The sequence below is a fragment of the Trichomycterus rosablanca genome, chromosome 16 (assembly GCF_030014385.1).
Source record: "Trichomycterus rosablanca isolate fTriRos1 chromosome 16, fTriRos1.hap1, whole genome shotgun sequence".
NCBI classification, from domain to species: Eukaryota; Metazoa; Chordata; class Actinopteri; order Siluriformes; family Trichomycteridae; genus Trichomycterus; species Trichomycterus rosablanca.
The window spans coordinates 19,306,771-19,321,528 of NC_086003.1; the positions used below are offsets into that span (position 1 = coordinate 19,306,771).

Consider the following 14,758-nt stretch of genomic DNA (forward strand, 5'->3'; position numbering starts at 1 on the left):
TTGTTAAAAATTCACCTTCCACTAAGTCCACTTTGATGTACCGAAACGCCAGAGATTTTCCTCTGGTGCTGTCATATCCGTAAACTTTACCTTAGTCATCTAGATTAGTGATCGCCTGATCTTATTCACTAGATCTACTCCAGAAATCAGTTCCACTCCTCACTTCTCATCCAGCTCCTGGTACCTAACCTGCCTGGAGTGGAACTAAACTCTGGAGAAGGTACCGCAAGATTTAGACACTGATGATGGAGACAGAAACAGAAGTTAAGGTAAACGGAGTTGCAGCTGGAGAGGATCACAGTACAGATGTTCACTCTGGATCCAACTCACACAGTACAGATGTTCACTCTGAATCCAACTCACACAGTGCGTGCGCGAGTACAGGAGGATGCGCGCGCAAACTGCGGAGCTGCATTCCGGTCAATTACAAAGAAGAAATCGTGCAGTTAATTAAATTAGCAGGACCTGTGGTAAGAGCAAGCAAATACTAAACTGTTTTAACTAGTTATTAAATACAAGTGGGGCGAGTGCCTCAAAGTTCAAGGATGATGAACCGGGGTTCAAACTTTGTCTTGAGTGACGTAATAATTTTGCTATGTGATTGCATGTTTCTATTCCGGTTTTCTCTGACCCCCCAAAATATTCATTTAGATGTGGGCCTATGTAATAATTTGCAGTATACTGGTGTTCAGAGCATGTTTTTAGATAAATTCTGACCCACATCAGATTATATATTGTTATTATTATTATTATTATTACTACTACTACTACAAAAGTATGAATGGAGCAATTTGGCATGATTTTATGAAATATTTAAAACTGTGATGTCACAAAATCAGACAGCTTAATGTTTTTTTTGTCTTAAATCAAAATATTAGTACTTGTTATCAATAATTCATTTTTTAGTTTGCATGTTCTCCCCTTGTCCTTGTGGTTTTCCTCTGGGAGCTCCGGTTTCCTCCCACAGTCCAAAGACACGCAAGTGAAATGAATTGGAGATACAAAATTGTCCATGACTGTGTATGACATTAAACTTGTGAACTGATGAATCTTGTGTAACCACTAACTACATGTTCGGTCATGAATGTAACCAAATTACAATCAATTAACTAATTTGTGTTTCTAATGATTGTTTCTTTATGCAGTTTATTTCACAGTTAATGATCTTCCTAATCAGTTTCATTAGCACAGTCTTTTGTGGACATTTGGGGAAAACAGAGTTGGCAGGTGTTGCACTGGCCATAGCTGTAAGTAAAGTGACAAGTTACTCACTGTTTTATTAATAAACCTGATATTTACTGTAATGTAGAGTTCAGATTTGTGATTTCTTTTTATTTGTCAGGTTATTAATGTCACGGGCATTTCTGTTGGTGCTGGAATGGCATCTGCATGTGACACACTGATATCTCAGGTAAATGTTTTAACAATAACCAGAAAGAAATATATCCACAGAAGAAACATGTTTACTGTTGGCTGGTTGGCTGGCTATCTACTGGCCAGTCGTCTGATCAATCGACTGACAAATTCCCATTGTGAAAATGTATTAGTAAAAGTTTCTTGGGACATCAAGAATTAGATGTAGTAATAATTACCTGGCGAAAATTCTGTCAGATCTTTTTTGATATTCTTCTACATCAAAGTCCTTAGCAGCTGAGATGAAAGTACTGAAGGAACCCGAATGAACTGGATGACCAAACAACTGAATATATTTCTTACTTTGCTTTTTGAATGTACACTCAACTGTACCAATGTCAGGGGTGTTGTTATACCCACAGCTATAATTGTCAACTCTTTCTTTGCAGACATTTGGAGGAAATAATATGAAGCGTGTGGGGGTGATCCTGCAAAGGGGGATCCTCATTCTACTGCTATCCTGCTTTCCCTGCTGGGCCATCTTAATCAACACAGAGTCCATCCTGCTAGCTGTTCGACAGAGTCACAGGGTTGCCAGGTATGAACTGCATTCTGATATTTTTTCTCAAATTTGACAAAGACTTAAACAAAGACTTGGCTTAGTTTCCTAAGTCATGGCTTAGTCATGTTTGTCATTATTTAAACTAGCAATACATTTACTAGAACACCATCACTGACATCAGTGTGCCTTTTTCCTGATAAACCATGGAATTTCTAGTTTAACTTATTCTGTAAAACTTATACCATAACTGGTACACTAAGCTGTAATAAAAGACAATGAGTTTGTCTAGTTTTTCTGTTTCATAATTGCCCTTCAGTCTCTGGTAGTAAAATGAGTGTCTTTAATTTATAAGGAATGTAAATCATAAGCTCTTGTCTCCAAATACTTTTTTAAATGGCAAAATATTAATTGCACATTTATGGTGTTTAGTCATTGCTGTAACTGACAGTAACTGATTACATTAATAACTAACAATATATCGTCATAAGTATGACCAAAGGCAGACCCCCCTCCCAGTTATTGGGGCAGACGTTGGCCATATGTGGTCACCTAATCATAGGCTTGTTGGACATACCACTGCAAAACCATTAGCATTAAAATAAAATTGTGCCCCCCTTTGTAGCTATAATAGCTTCCACTTTTCTGGGAAGGCTTTTCTCAAGACTCTGGAGTGTGTCTGATGGCATCTGGGCCTATCCTACTGTTGAATAAGAAGGCCTGGTTTGTAATTGTAATGTTTCGATTTATTCTAAAGGTGTTTGTTGGGGTTGAGGGTTCTGTGCAGGCTGTTTACACCACACTTAAAAGTCATGCTTGGACCTTGCATTGTGCATAGGAGGGAAAGTCATGCTATAACAGCAAATGTCCATCCCCAAACTTTTACAACAAAGTTGGAATCATAAAATATACTTTTGGCCTTATAGTATATATATTAACGTTTGCCTGTTATACATATGGATTTGATTATCATATTGTTATAATATAGGTAATTATGTTTTTGGTGTATTTATTTGCACAGTGGATTGTCTATTAAATATATACCTTCTACACCATTTTTAGTGGATGTTATAACATTTGGCAAGGTTGATGTCCTGTTACAAAATTCATTTGGTGTCATGTTTTCTTCTCCACAGTCTTTCACAGTTGTATGTGAAGATATTCATTCCTGCCCTGCCTGTAAGTTTCGCCTTCAGCTTGTTTTTTTTTACCATCCATGTTTTTCATCCATCCACCATGCATAATAGTCCACTAATTAATATTGTATTTCTGTTGTTTTTTGTACAGTCACTGTTATGCTTTCTTCTTTATTTATATACCGCAGACCTGGTAAATCTGAAGATGTCCCTCATATAATACAAACCTCAATTTGTTGGGACAGGATGTAAAATGCAAATTAAATTAGAAAGCAGTCATGAATGTAAAATTACTTTGACCTGTACTTAAAGATATGCAGTATTATACTGTACCTTCTCACTACTGTTTTTTTTTATTTTTATAAATTTGTTACTGTTTTAAATATTTCATAATATTCCTTATCAACTTTATTGTTATTATAAGTCAGATCTGCATTATGTGACAGGGACAATTTAACTAAGAACATTGTGAAGTGTTATAAAACATTTATGTTTAGGAATAAAATCACCATCCAGTATTTTACATACTGTACTGTAACATATTTGGACACCCCTGTTTAATGTAGAGTTTACTGTTGCTTTCATCTAAGCAACTTAAATGTATGATCGAATAAAATCTAAAGGTAAGGTCTTGCTCAGGAGCCCAACAGTGGCAATTTGATAGTGTTGGGACTTTCCAATCATTAGACCAGTACCTTAACCATTTAGCTAACATTGCACTATTGTACCCAGCCATATGGTTATACATTCTTTATCCTTCATTAACACATATTGCCAGTAGAATGAGTAGAAATCTAGAGCTTAATGAATTCCATCATGAATTTTACTGTCATATAATGCCACACACACATTCACCCATACAGTCACACCTACGGCCATTTTAGTATGTCCAGTTGGCCTGACTGCATGTTTCTGGACTGTGAGAGGAAACCAGAGCTTAGAGAAACCAGAGAAAAAAATTAACTTGATATGGCCCCAATGACAAATTTGTAACTTTTAAATAAATTGGAATGCTGACTGCTTATCAGGCCTTATTACATACATCAAGACACAGCCCAGTTTTTGTGAATAAACAAAATCAGCAAACAAGAACCAGCACCCAAGCAAGAATTTTTGGAAATAAGATGTTTCGCAGGTTCACATACTTTTGGTCCTGTAGTGTACTTTATCTTTCTAAATTGCACTTTTTTGCACTTTTTCAGGCTGCTTTTATGTACCAGTTGCAGGCACGGTATTTGCAGAATCAGGTAAGGACTTTCTATCACATGCTGAAAAGAATTATACTAAAAAGAATAACGTTTAAGAATATGTAGATAAAATTTTATTAAATTATATTATTAAATTATATAGATATGACATTAAATGAGATGTAAATGCATTGTTGCTAGATTTAACATTTAATATTATAAATGTAATAATATTATTTTTTCCTTTAGGGCATTATATGGCCTCAAGTGATCACAGGAGTTGCTGGCAACATCCTAAATGCTTTAATAAACTATATCTTTCTTCATGTGTTCAACCTGGGTGTACCGTAAGTTTTTTTATTATTATTATTTCATTTCCATAGTTGTTTTTTAAAATATTGTCTCATTGCTTTGTGTCTTACTGGTTAGGCAAAGTATAGGAGTCTGTTATTATATCTTTGGTTGGGACCACATGTTATGAGAAATGAATGTAATGAATGTCCTACTCTGCCTCATTTTTCCTTTTTCCAATTTGTCAAATAAAAAAAAACGAAAGAAACAGTTTTGTTTGGGCATTTTGTGAAACTGTTAACACTTTGTGCACAGTGGTTCTGCGGCTGCAAACTCCATTTCTCAGTGCTCTTTGGCACTTTTTCTTTATATCTACATACGCCGGAAGGGTCTACACAAAGCTACATGGGATGGTAAGTCATGTGGTAAATAATGCTACATTATTGGTCCCATATCAACATTTCACTTGTTGTTTAAATAAAGCATAAAGCTAATTTAATGTATGCTCTGCTTTGAAATTACTGAAAGGCATTTCCCTTCTTCCAACGACACACTGGATAAACATAAAGTAGTTTTTTTTATGATTTTTATTTTTCATTTATTGAAGAACAAAAGAAGTTGGCCATGTGTAAAAAAAACCCCACCTCTCTAAACTGAATAAACCTTTTTTTATTATATATTAGGCCATGAGGAGGCAGACTTGATCTTGTACTTTGGATAACTGCCCTTGTTACATAACCCACTTGCACTTGAGCTTTATATTACTGATTAATGACCAGGTTTTTTCTTCTGAATTTTCTGGTAGAGAACAAAATTCCTGGTTCTGTCTATTATAGCAAGTCAGCCAGGCCTTAGGGCCACAAATAATCCCCACACCATCACACTTTCACCAGCATGTTTGATTGTAGGTATGATGTTCTTGTGTTAAATGCTGTGGTAGTTTCACTTCATGTGTAACAGGACCCGTGTCTTCCAAAAAACTCCACTTTAGACTCATTAGTCCATAGAATATTAGTTTTAAAGGCTTGGAAGGTATTTTCGTAATTTTGAGAAGTTTTTATGTTTTCCTGGTTCCTGGTCGAAAATCAAAATATACCCCTCCATGTCGATGGCACCTTCACACATCAGCAGTGGTCGGCTTACAAAATAGATTGCTTCATCGTCTGAACACCTCTGTTACTAATTCACATCTAAGAATCTGCAGCCCTTGCTTTCCCTACAAAGGTCAGCATTCATGATTTAACCATTAGAAATAGACTTGGTAATGAAAAGAGTTACAGGACAAAAACTATTGCTAACCAAGAGGATCATAAAGATTTCTAACAATTACCAACAAAACTGTAATGACCTCTAAGCTTTTAAGAATAACGGGAATGTTCTTGTTCCAATTTTTTTTACATTTCAGTTTAAATAACTTTTAACTGGTTTATACAACTTAGGCAAGCTGAAGAACAATATTTAACATGACTATGTGTCTCAAGTTTAAACTCACCTGTTTTAATACTTATTTTGTAACATTTTAACAGTGTAGAGTAGAATTTAGTTAGTCTGTACAAGACTTACACACATACTGATGAACATACTAAGACAAGATTTGTTATGTAAATCCCCCTAAACCAGCCATTTATTAATTTAATAATTTGAAGTCATGCTTTTGAGTTCATCCTGAGGATTAAAGAACATGGAGTTTTTGGTAATTCATACCTGTTAACAATATCTTACAAATAGCAAACATACTGTAAACTGCAATGTCTATTGTATGCTTTCAGCTTTTATTTTACTTGTGTTGTCTCTCTATTTACCTTTCATCCTCACACATTTACAACGACAGGCTGGTCTCGTGATTGCCTACAAGAGTGGGGTGCTTTTATTCGTCTGGCTTTACCTAGCATGTTAATGCTTTGTGTGGAGTGGTGGACCTATGAGATTGGAGGATTCCTGGCAGGTCTCTGTACTTCTTTATTCAGTTATATTACATTATAGCTTCATAACCTTTTACCGAGTCATTTGATTCCTTGTGTTATTTTCCATTACAGGACTGATCAGTGAGGCTGAACTGGGCGCCCAGTCTATTATATATGAAGTAGCCACTATTGCATTCATGGTAAGAACAAGACTAAATAACAGAACATATTACATACACATCAACACTTCTTATATAATAATAATAATAATAATAATAACTTGCCATTGTCATCCTAGGTCTGCTCAGTGGGGTCTTTTATATTAAACACATAAATGAGTACACATTATTAACATAAAAATATAGTCCAATAACTTAATATATAATTGCTATTATTATTATTATTATTATTGCTTATAATTGCTGATTGACCTGCAATCATATATTAAATATTAAATATTTATTAAGGCAGCACTAAAATTGTTCCTTCACTGATATAACACTGTATAACACTGCTAACTTCAGCTGTTCACAGTCATGTAAAGAGTCTCCCAACCATGTAATCCAGCACTGTCAGCTGGTCAAAGGGTCAAAAACCACAGTGAAAGTGTTTTGTAACAACACAGAACCTAGATATTTAATACTTCTTGTTATTAACCTCATGAGACTAAAAAGGTGCAACATTTCTGTTTTTCCTTCCTTAACTCAAAATATGCTTTCTGTTTGGTTTAGATAGTTTATAACAAGTAAAACAATCCTATTACATAAGCAAAATAAATGTTCTGTGGTCCTCAATGTCAGGTGTGATCTTCTGTAGTGCAGTTCAGTCAATGATTGAGGCACTATGGTAGAAAAGTATTACATCTTTAACTTAAAGTAAATGAAGACTCTTGTAAATAGAGACTCACAAAAAATGAGAAGCATACATGGCCAATAATATTATTAATAATTAATTGTTTAATTTTCACTCCATATATCTTCATATACTCACACTGTTAAACACTGACAGTTTCCTCTTGGCTTTGGTGTGGCAGCCAGTGTGAGAGTTGGAAATGCTCTTGGAGCAGGAAACACATATCAAGCTAAACTTTCCAGCAAAGTCTCCTTGCTCTGTGGACGTAAGTAAACTTGGGATCAATTGCTAACTTAAAATCTATAGTCTATATATGTGCACTATTTATCTTTTTAATTATGTGTCTTAAGTTAATATTGGAAGTGAAATTACCAAGAACTATGTCTAAACATCTATTCTCAATAAATATCTGGAGTTATGAGTAATAATGAGTATGCATGACGGCAATGTGAAAATTAATATAAATTATAAGTGTTTAGTTACAGTCATTGCAAATATAACAGTAACAATCAGAAACTGAAATGTTTGTTTTCTAATTTTTTTCATTTCTGCTTTCTAGTCCTTGTCTCGTGTGTTATTTCTGCAGTAATGACAGGATGTAAGGACTTCATTGGATACATTTTTACAACTGAACAGTAAGTAAACTAAGTTACTGTTATTGTGAAAGTGATAAAAAATCTGTCCAGGGTAATTCTGCCCTGAAAAGGTGAAACCGGTCTTACTGGCTTCCTTACCATGATAAAGCAGTTGATGAAAATGAAATAAAAATCATATTGTAAAATGCCTAATTCATTATTGGTCTAATTAATTATGGGCATATATTTGAATTTTTAAATAGTTGAATAAATGGGGTCAGCTTTTCCCTGGACAAGCTTCACAAATGCACTAAGGTGGGGCTGAACGTAATGCAGCTTCTAATCAATCTTCAGTGAACACTGATCAGTATTTTTATTTTCTCAACAGGGAGATTGTGCACAGAGTTTCCCAAGTCATGGCTATGTATGGAATAATTCATCTGTTTGATGCAACAGCGGTAAGAATTTTATTTATTTTGAACAGGGCAGTGGTGGCTCACCAGTTAGGTTACTGAACTAGTAATCAGAGGGTCGCTGGTTCAAGCTCTACCACCACCAAGTTGCCACTGTTGGACCTTTAAACATGGCCCTTAACACTCAATTACTTGCACTGTAAATGGATAAATTTAAATAACTTATAGAAAAAAGTCAGATGTAAAATGCTATAAATTTAGATATATTGGTAGATGTACATACATGATTTTGCTAAACATTTAAATTGAATAAAGGTCACTTTCTGTGAGGAGTTTGTCATTTTATCCTGACAAAATATGCCAGCAGGCAAATTGTCTACTTTAAATTTCCCATAGGTGTGAGTGACAATTTCTTTTATTTAAAAATACAAACTGCAGATTCAATATGTTAAAACAATATAATTAGTATTTGTACAATCCAGATGCTGGTGTGCTTTATATTTTTTGGTTATTGTTACTGATGATTAAAAGGAGACATTGCTCACATGTTTTTTGTCTGATCATAGGGTATAACAAGTGGTATTGTCAGAGGTGCTGGAAAGCAACTGCTTGGTGCTCTGTGTAATATTGTTGGCTACTATTTTGTGGGTCTCCCAATTGGGGTGTCCCTCATGTTTGCACTCAAAATGGGAATAATTGGTAAGCAAAATGAACCATTATCCTATCTCAAAGGTCAATTCATTACCATGTTCATTAACATATATTGTATGTGTTGTACTTATTTCTGTTCACCATTATTGCTTTGTCTGGTTGGCTAGGCTTGTGGACTGGGCTCTGTGTTTGTGTCTTCCTGCAGTCCATCTTCTTTCTTATTCTAATCTGGAAACTTGACTGGAAAAAAGCAACTGAAGAGGTAAGCCACTTTCATTCAATAAAAGAAATGTGGGCACTAATGCAATACAAGTATTCAGAATACTTGGATTTAGTTTAATCTTTTTTTGTCTTTTATAATTAATTTACATTTACATTTTCAGCATTTAGCAGACGCTCTTATCCAGAGCGACTTACAGAAGTGCTTCTATAGTGAACATTTTATTTCTCAAGTTTAGGTAAACAACAGTCAAAGAACATAAATCTGCTAAAACCGGTTAGAACCAAAGTGCCTTTTTTTTTTTTGGAAATGGAAAAGAATGGAACAAAATGTTAGTAAATAAGTACAAGTCAGCCTAAGTGTTTAGTAAAAAGGTGGGTTTTTAATCGTTTTTTAAAGACAGCAAGAGACTCAGATGTTCAGACAGACAGAGGAAGTTCGTTCCACCACTTCGGCGCTAGAACAGAGAACAGCCTTGATGCTTGTCTTCCTCGAGTCCTTGGTGGAGGATCAAGTCGAGCGAGACTAGAGGCTCGGAGGTTGCATGGTACAGAGCGGGGTTTGATTAGGCCACGAAGGTAGCTTGGGGCTGGTCCATTTTTGGCTTTGTAGGCAAGCGTCAGTGTTTTAAACTGAATGCGTGCAGCTACAGGAAGCCAGTGAAGAGAACGTAGCAGTGGGGTGATGTGGCAGTGTTTGGGTTGGTTAAAAACCAGACGTGCAGCTGCATTTTGAATGAGCTGTAAGGGTTTAATCGTGGACATGGAAGCTCCAGCCAGAAGGGAGTTGCAGTAGTCCAACCGTGAGATTACAAGTGATTGCACCAGAATCTGGGTAGCTTCCCTGGAGAGAAATGGACGAATCTTCCTGATGTTGTACAGGAGGAACCGACACGCTCTTGTCATGTTGGCTATATGAGGAGAGAATGTCAGCTGGTTATCAAGGACAACACCAAGACTTCTTACCTTATCAGATGGTCTGATCTGGGAGTCATCCAGAGAAATGACTAGGTCCTGGGTTGGAGACTGATCTCCAGGAATGAGCAACATCTCTGTCTTGCTGGGATTAAGTTTTAGATGATGAGCCGACATCCATTGTGAGATATCTTGCAGACATGCTGAGATGCGAGCTGAGACTTGCGTGTCTGAAGGAGGAAATGACAGAACGAGCTGAGTGTCATCTGCATAGGAGTGGTAGGAGAAGCCATTGGAGGCTATGACCTTGCCCAGAGAGCTGGTGTAGATAGAGAAAAGAAGTGGGCCAAGTACAGAGCCCTGAGGAACACCGGTTGAGAGAGTGCATGGGAAAGATATGGATCCCCTCCATGACACTTGGTAGGAGCGCCCTTCCAGGTAGGAGGCCATCCATTGCCATGCTGAACCTGTTACTCCAAGGTTGGAGAGAGTGGTCAGGAGAATGCTGTGATTCACTGTGTCGAAGGCTGCAGAGAAGTCAAGAAGAATAAGGACAGATGACAGTTTGGATGCTTTGGCTGCATGAAGCTTCTCAGTAACAGCTACAAGAGCTGTTTCTGTAGAATGTGCTGCCTTGAAGCCAGACTGGTACGGATCGTGGAGGTCATTCTGAGTGAGAAAGGCAGATAGTTGGTTATAGACAGCACGTTCAAGAATTTTGGATAGAAAAGAGAGGAGTGAGACAGGTCTGTAGTTGTTAATGTCTGTAGTGTCTAGTGTAGGTTTCTTAAGAAGGGGGATGACCTGAGCCTTCTTAAAAGCAGTAGGGACAACACCTGATGTCAGGGAGTTGTTGATGATGGGTGTGATGGAGGGGATTAGGTCCTGTGAGATGTCTTTGAGGATGGTGGATGGTATAGGGTCAAGTGTGCATGTAGTGGGATTGCTGGATGAGAGGAGCTGTGTAACCTCATCCATGGTGAGTGGGGTGAAGCTGGTGAGTGTGTTGGTGGGTTGAGGGTCAGTTGAAAGTGGGTCAGTCAGAGAGAAGGATTGATTGATTTTGTTGATCTTTTCCTGAAAGAATGTTGCAAAGTCAGTAGCAGTGAGAGGCAGAAGGGGGAGGAGGAGGAGGGTTTAGAAGAGAGGAAAAGATAGCATGAAGCTTACGTGGGTCAGCAGCAGATTGTTCAAGCTTGGCTTTGTAAAAAGATGTTTTTGCAGCAGTCACGTCAGATGAGAACCTGGACAGCAGATCGTGGTAGGAGTGAAGATCAACACCGAGCTAAGATTTCCTCCACTTTCTCTCAGCTGCCCTTAATTCTCTTCTGTTGCTGCGCAGTGCATCTGAAAGCCAAGGAGCAGGGTGAGAAGGTTTTCCTCGTTTGAGGGTAGGAGGACAGAGCTGATCGAGGGATGTTGAAAGAGAAGAGAGTATTAGTTGCGGAGTTGAGTGGAAGGGTAGCAAGCATGTCAGGGTTAGGTAGTGAAGTTAGGATGGTGGAGATCAGCAGGGAGGGAGATAAAGAGTGAAGATTGGGGCGTGTTGTAAGGGTGAAAGTGTGGTTGGAGGTAGGAAGAGTTGGGAGACAGAGAGAGAAGGACACAAAGTGATGGTCAGAGAGGTGGAGTGGGGTGAAAGTGAGGTTCAGAACAGAAGCTGGACGGCTGAAGACCAGGTCCAGAAGATTGCCTCCTTTGTGTGTCGGAGGGCTGTGGTTAAAGAGGAGGTTGAAAGATGAAAGAAGAGGAAGAAGACAGGAGGACTGAAGTGTAGGGAGATTAAAGTCACCAAGAAGAGTCAGAGGAGTTCCATCTGAAGGGAAGAAACTCAGAAGAACATCCAGCTCTTCTATGAAGTCTCCCAGTGCGCCAGGTGGTCTGTAAATGACAATGATATGAAGAGTAATCGGAAAAGTAACAGTAATAGCATGAAATTCAAAAGATGAAATGTTAAGGTGAGAAACATTCACAGTAGTGAATTGCCATTTCCTGGTCAGGAGCAAACCTGTACCACCACCCCTACCAGATCCTCTCGGTGTATGAGAGAAGGTGTAGGCAGAGGATAAGGCTGCTGGTGTTGCTGAGTTCTCGGTGGTGATCCATGTCTCAGTCAGTGCCAGGAAGTCAAGGCTGTGAGAAAGTGCAAAAGCTGAGATAAAGTCAGCTTTCTGGACGGCTGATTGACAGTTCCAGACCCCACCTACCACCACTGTTTGAGACTGTTGCAACAGTTGGGGGTAGATGAGGTTGCTGGCGTTGCTGCTCCTGTAATGTGCCCTCTGATGTCTGCAGGGTCTGTGAGATATAAGCACAGGAATGTTTGAGTAGCACATGCTGAGAAAAAAGTTTGATAGATTGAACAATGTCAGAGACTGATAGTACTTACCCAAGTTAGTTTAGATTAGTAGAAAAAAAAAAAAAAAACCTAGTGATAGAGAAGACCAGCTGCTAGACGGTACCGTCTGTAGCGGAGATTTAATTTTATACTAAGCTTAGCCCTGCCCCTCAATTCACACCTAGGCCTCCAACAATAGGCACCTGAAGCCACTTTAACCAATCAGCAAAACACAGATTAATGCATCAACAGACTATCTTTTAACAATAGTTAAATGCTACTTAAATGCTACTTCAATTCTAGCAGTGTTAATAATCAAAGTTACAAAGATAGAGTCTAGAACAAGTTACAGCAAAAAATATACACTTTAACCAGAAGCTTACCTTACCCAGGAATACAAATTAACACTATAAAAGTTACAAGCACTTTTTTTAGTGTTTAATGTAACACATGTCTTAGTGTGCATACTATTTGTTGCCATCAAACTGCATGTGCACTAATGATGAATTGGTGAACTGAGGAAACTTTATCTCCCACTATCAAAGTATGGGAGCAGATATTACCAAGTAATTGTATTACCATACTCAAGACAAAGTGTGCAGACGCATCTGATTATTGTTATATCTGTTATCAGTCATTATACTACTTACTATACATTTATTAGATCATTTCTAGACATTGGTTAAAACACTGATAACTATGTGCCTGTCCATTTAACTGCTTTTATTGACCATTGAGCTGGTTTAACAGTTGCAAAAATAAGTTCAGCAGGTTTGTGTCACAGTGGATCTGGCCCACCAACCATTACCCTAATTAATAAGACAAAGACATTGTTTGATTTAGGTGTTTTGCCTTTTTAAAATGTATTCTAAATGTATGTTTAATTGAATTACATTTGTTGTGTGTTGTATATTACTGTATATATTACTCTATACCTTTAGGACGGTCTGTTTAGTGTTAGAATTGTTCGAAACTACTTTGCCCAACCCTATAAATCAGTGCTACATCTGTGACTGTTGGGGACTTTCAGGCTTTAATAAGAGCAGGAGTGCAGGCAGAAGATGCCCAGAAGGAATCCTACGCCTTAGAAAATAAGTGCTCTGAGGAAGGTAATATGGTTTTATTTTCCTACAATGGCACTGATAAAATTATGTCTCAGACTGAACCTTATATAACTCTCTCATATCCCTTTACAGATTTATCACAGTCTCCCCATCCCAGTGAAAAAAAACAGACTGATACTAAAGTGGAGACTCAGGTCAAAGATGAAGAACTAGCTGAGGATGAAGCAGCGGTCACTGTGGGTAACGTGCTGACCACCAGACAACTGGTTGTCCGTCGAGGTCTGACTGCTCTCCTGATGATCCTCATACTCGCTGGAGGGATCGCACTAAATGAGTTTCTTACACGCCTTCTCAGATGAGCAGTGCCAACATGTTACCTTCCTTAGCAAATATTTTGAGAAACAGGGAGGCTGGAAATTATACCCTGGTCAGGAACAGGGGTTAGACTCTCTCTGAGAATGTGAAAACAAGAAGCAAAACGATAGCCAAACTACTGTTAATACCAGATTATTAGCTAGACCATGACTAACCTTTTCTTCCCAAAATACACAATGTAAGTTAAGCCAAAGAACTACAGAACAAGCTGTGGGAAAATAAGCCAGAAAACTTAAACTTGAAGTGACATTAAAACAAATGCTTGTTTTAATTGTGAAATTAATATTAGTTTTAACACAGTTATATGTTCTATGTTATTTTAAACATAGAGTTCTAGTACACCAAGTGATATGTACTCCATTTGGATTACATTTCTACAACTACTATATATGCATATGCACTGATTATTCTTTTTATTTGTTTACATACACTTGTAAGGGGCATAAAATTTTCTGTGCCCACATACATAGAACTAGAACTAGTGTTGCCAAGGTACAAAAAACTTCAAACTTTCAAGTTATTCTGAACAGAAATTATACTGAATTATCAGATGTAATCCATAATACAAGAACCACCAAAAAACAGGTCTGCCAGAATTTGAAGATGCTGGTGATGCTGGTGATACAGGTGATGCTGCTCATAGTCCAACAAGCTCACAAATGCCTGTTGTTTTCTTGTGCCTGTCTTGAACAAGAAATTTCGGCTTATTGCTAAGGTCCTGGAGCAGGGGACTTTTTGTTTTCTCTCGACAGTGATCCATGTTTCAGCAGCTTTTAATTCATGCAGACCTGTTGGTGGTGGTTCTTATTACATCACATTTGACCATCCTGGCAAATTTCCTTTCAGTTTAATGTAACCAAAAGAACAAAAAAAACATGTTTTAACGTGTACAATTAAGTTAATACATTTGTGTAGGCACAGAAAAG

General features: G+C 37.6%; 1 protein-coding gene across 1 annotated transcript; it reads left to right on the plus strand.

The window, feature by feature from the left end:
• Positions 1-245: 245 nt before the first annotated feature.
• LOC134330283 (multidrug and toxin extrusion protein 1-like) lies at positions 246-13,840 on the plus strand. The gene is made up of 18 exons (XM_063011340.1): positions 246-300; positions 340-470; positions 1,146-1,247; positions 1,343-1,411; positions 1,803-1,951; positions 3,049-3,091; positions 4,251-4,295; positions 4,485-4,582; positions 4,842-4,939; positions 6,358-6,471; positions 6,563-6,630; positions 7,439-7,547; positions 7,842-7,917; positions 8,246-8,315; positions 8,837-8,969; positions 9,089-9,183; positions 13,424-13,502; positions 13,590-13,840. Exons 1-18 carry the CDS (start codon positions 246-248, stop codon positions 13,814-13,816), a joined length of 1,761 nt encoding a protein of 586 aa, XP_062867410.1. The 3' UTR covers positions 13,817-13,840.
• The last annotated feature ends 918 nt before the right edge of the window (positions 13,841-14,758 follow it).

What these genes read in the sequence shown, in the direction of transcription:
- LOC134330283 (XM_063011340.1), top strand. Translation starts at nt 246, where the DNA reads ATGGAGACAGAAACAGAAGTTAAGGTAAACGGAGTTGCAGCTGGAGAG. An exon ending in TGCAGCTGGAGAGGATCACA is followed by an intron (nt 301 to 339) that starts GTACAGATGTTC and finishes CACACAGTACAG; the next exon opens with ATGTTCACTCTGAATCCAAC. An exon ending in CAGAGTCACAGGGTTGCCAG is followed by an intron (nt 1,952 to 3,048) that starts GTATGAACTGCA and finishes TCTTCTCCACAG; the next exon opens with TCTTTCACAGTTGTATGTGA.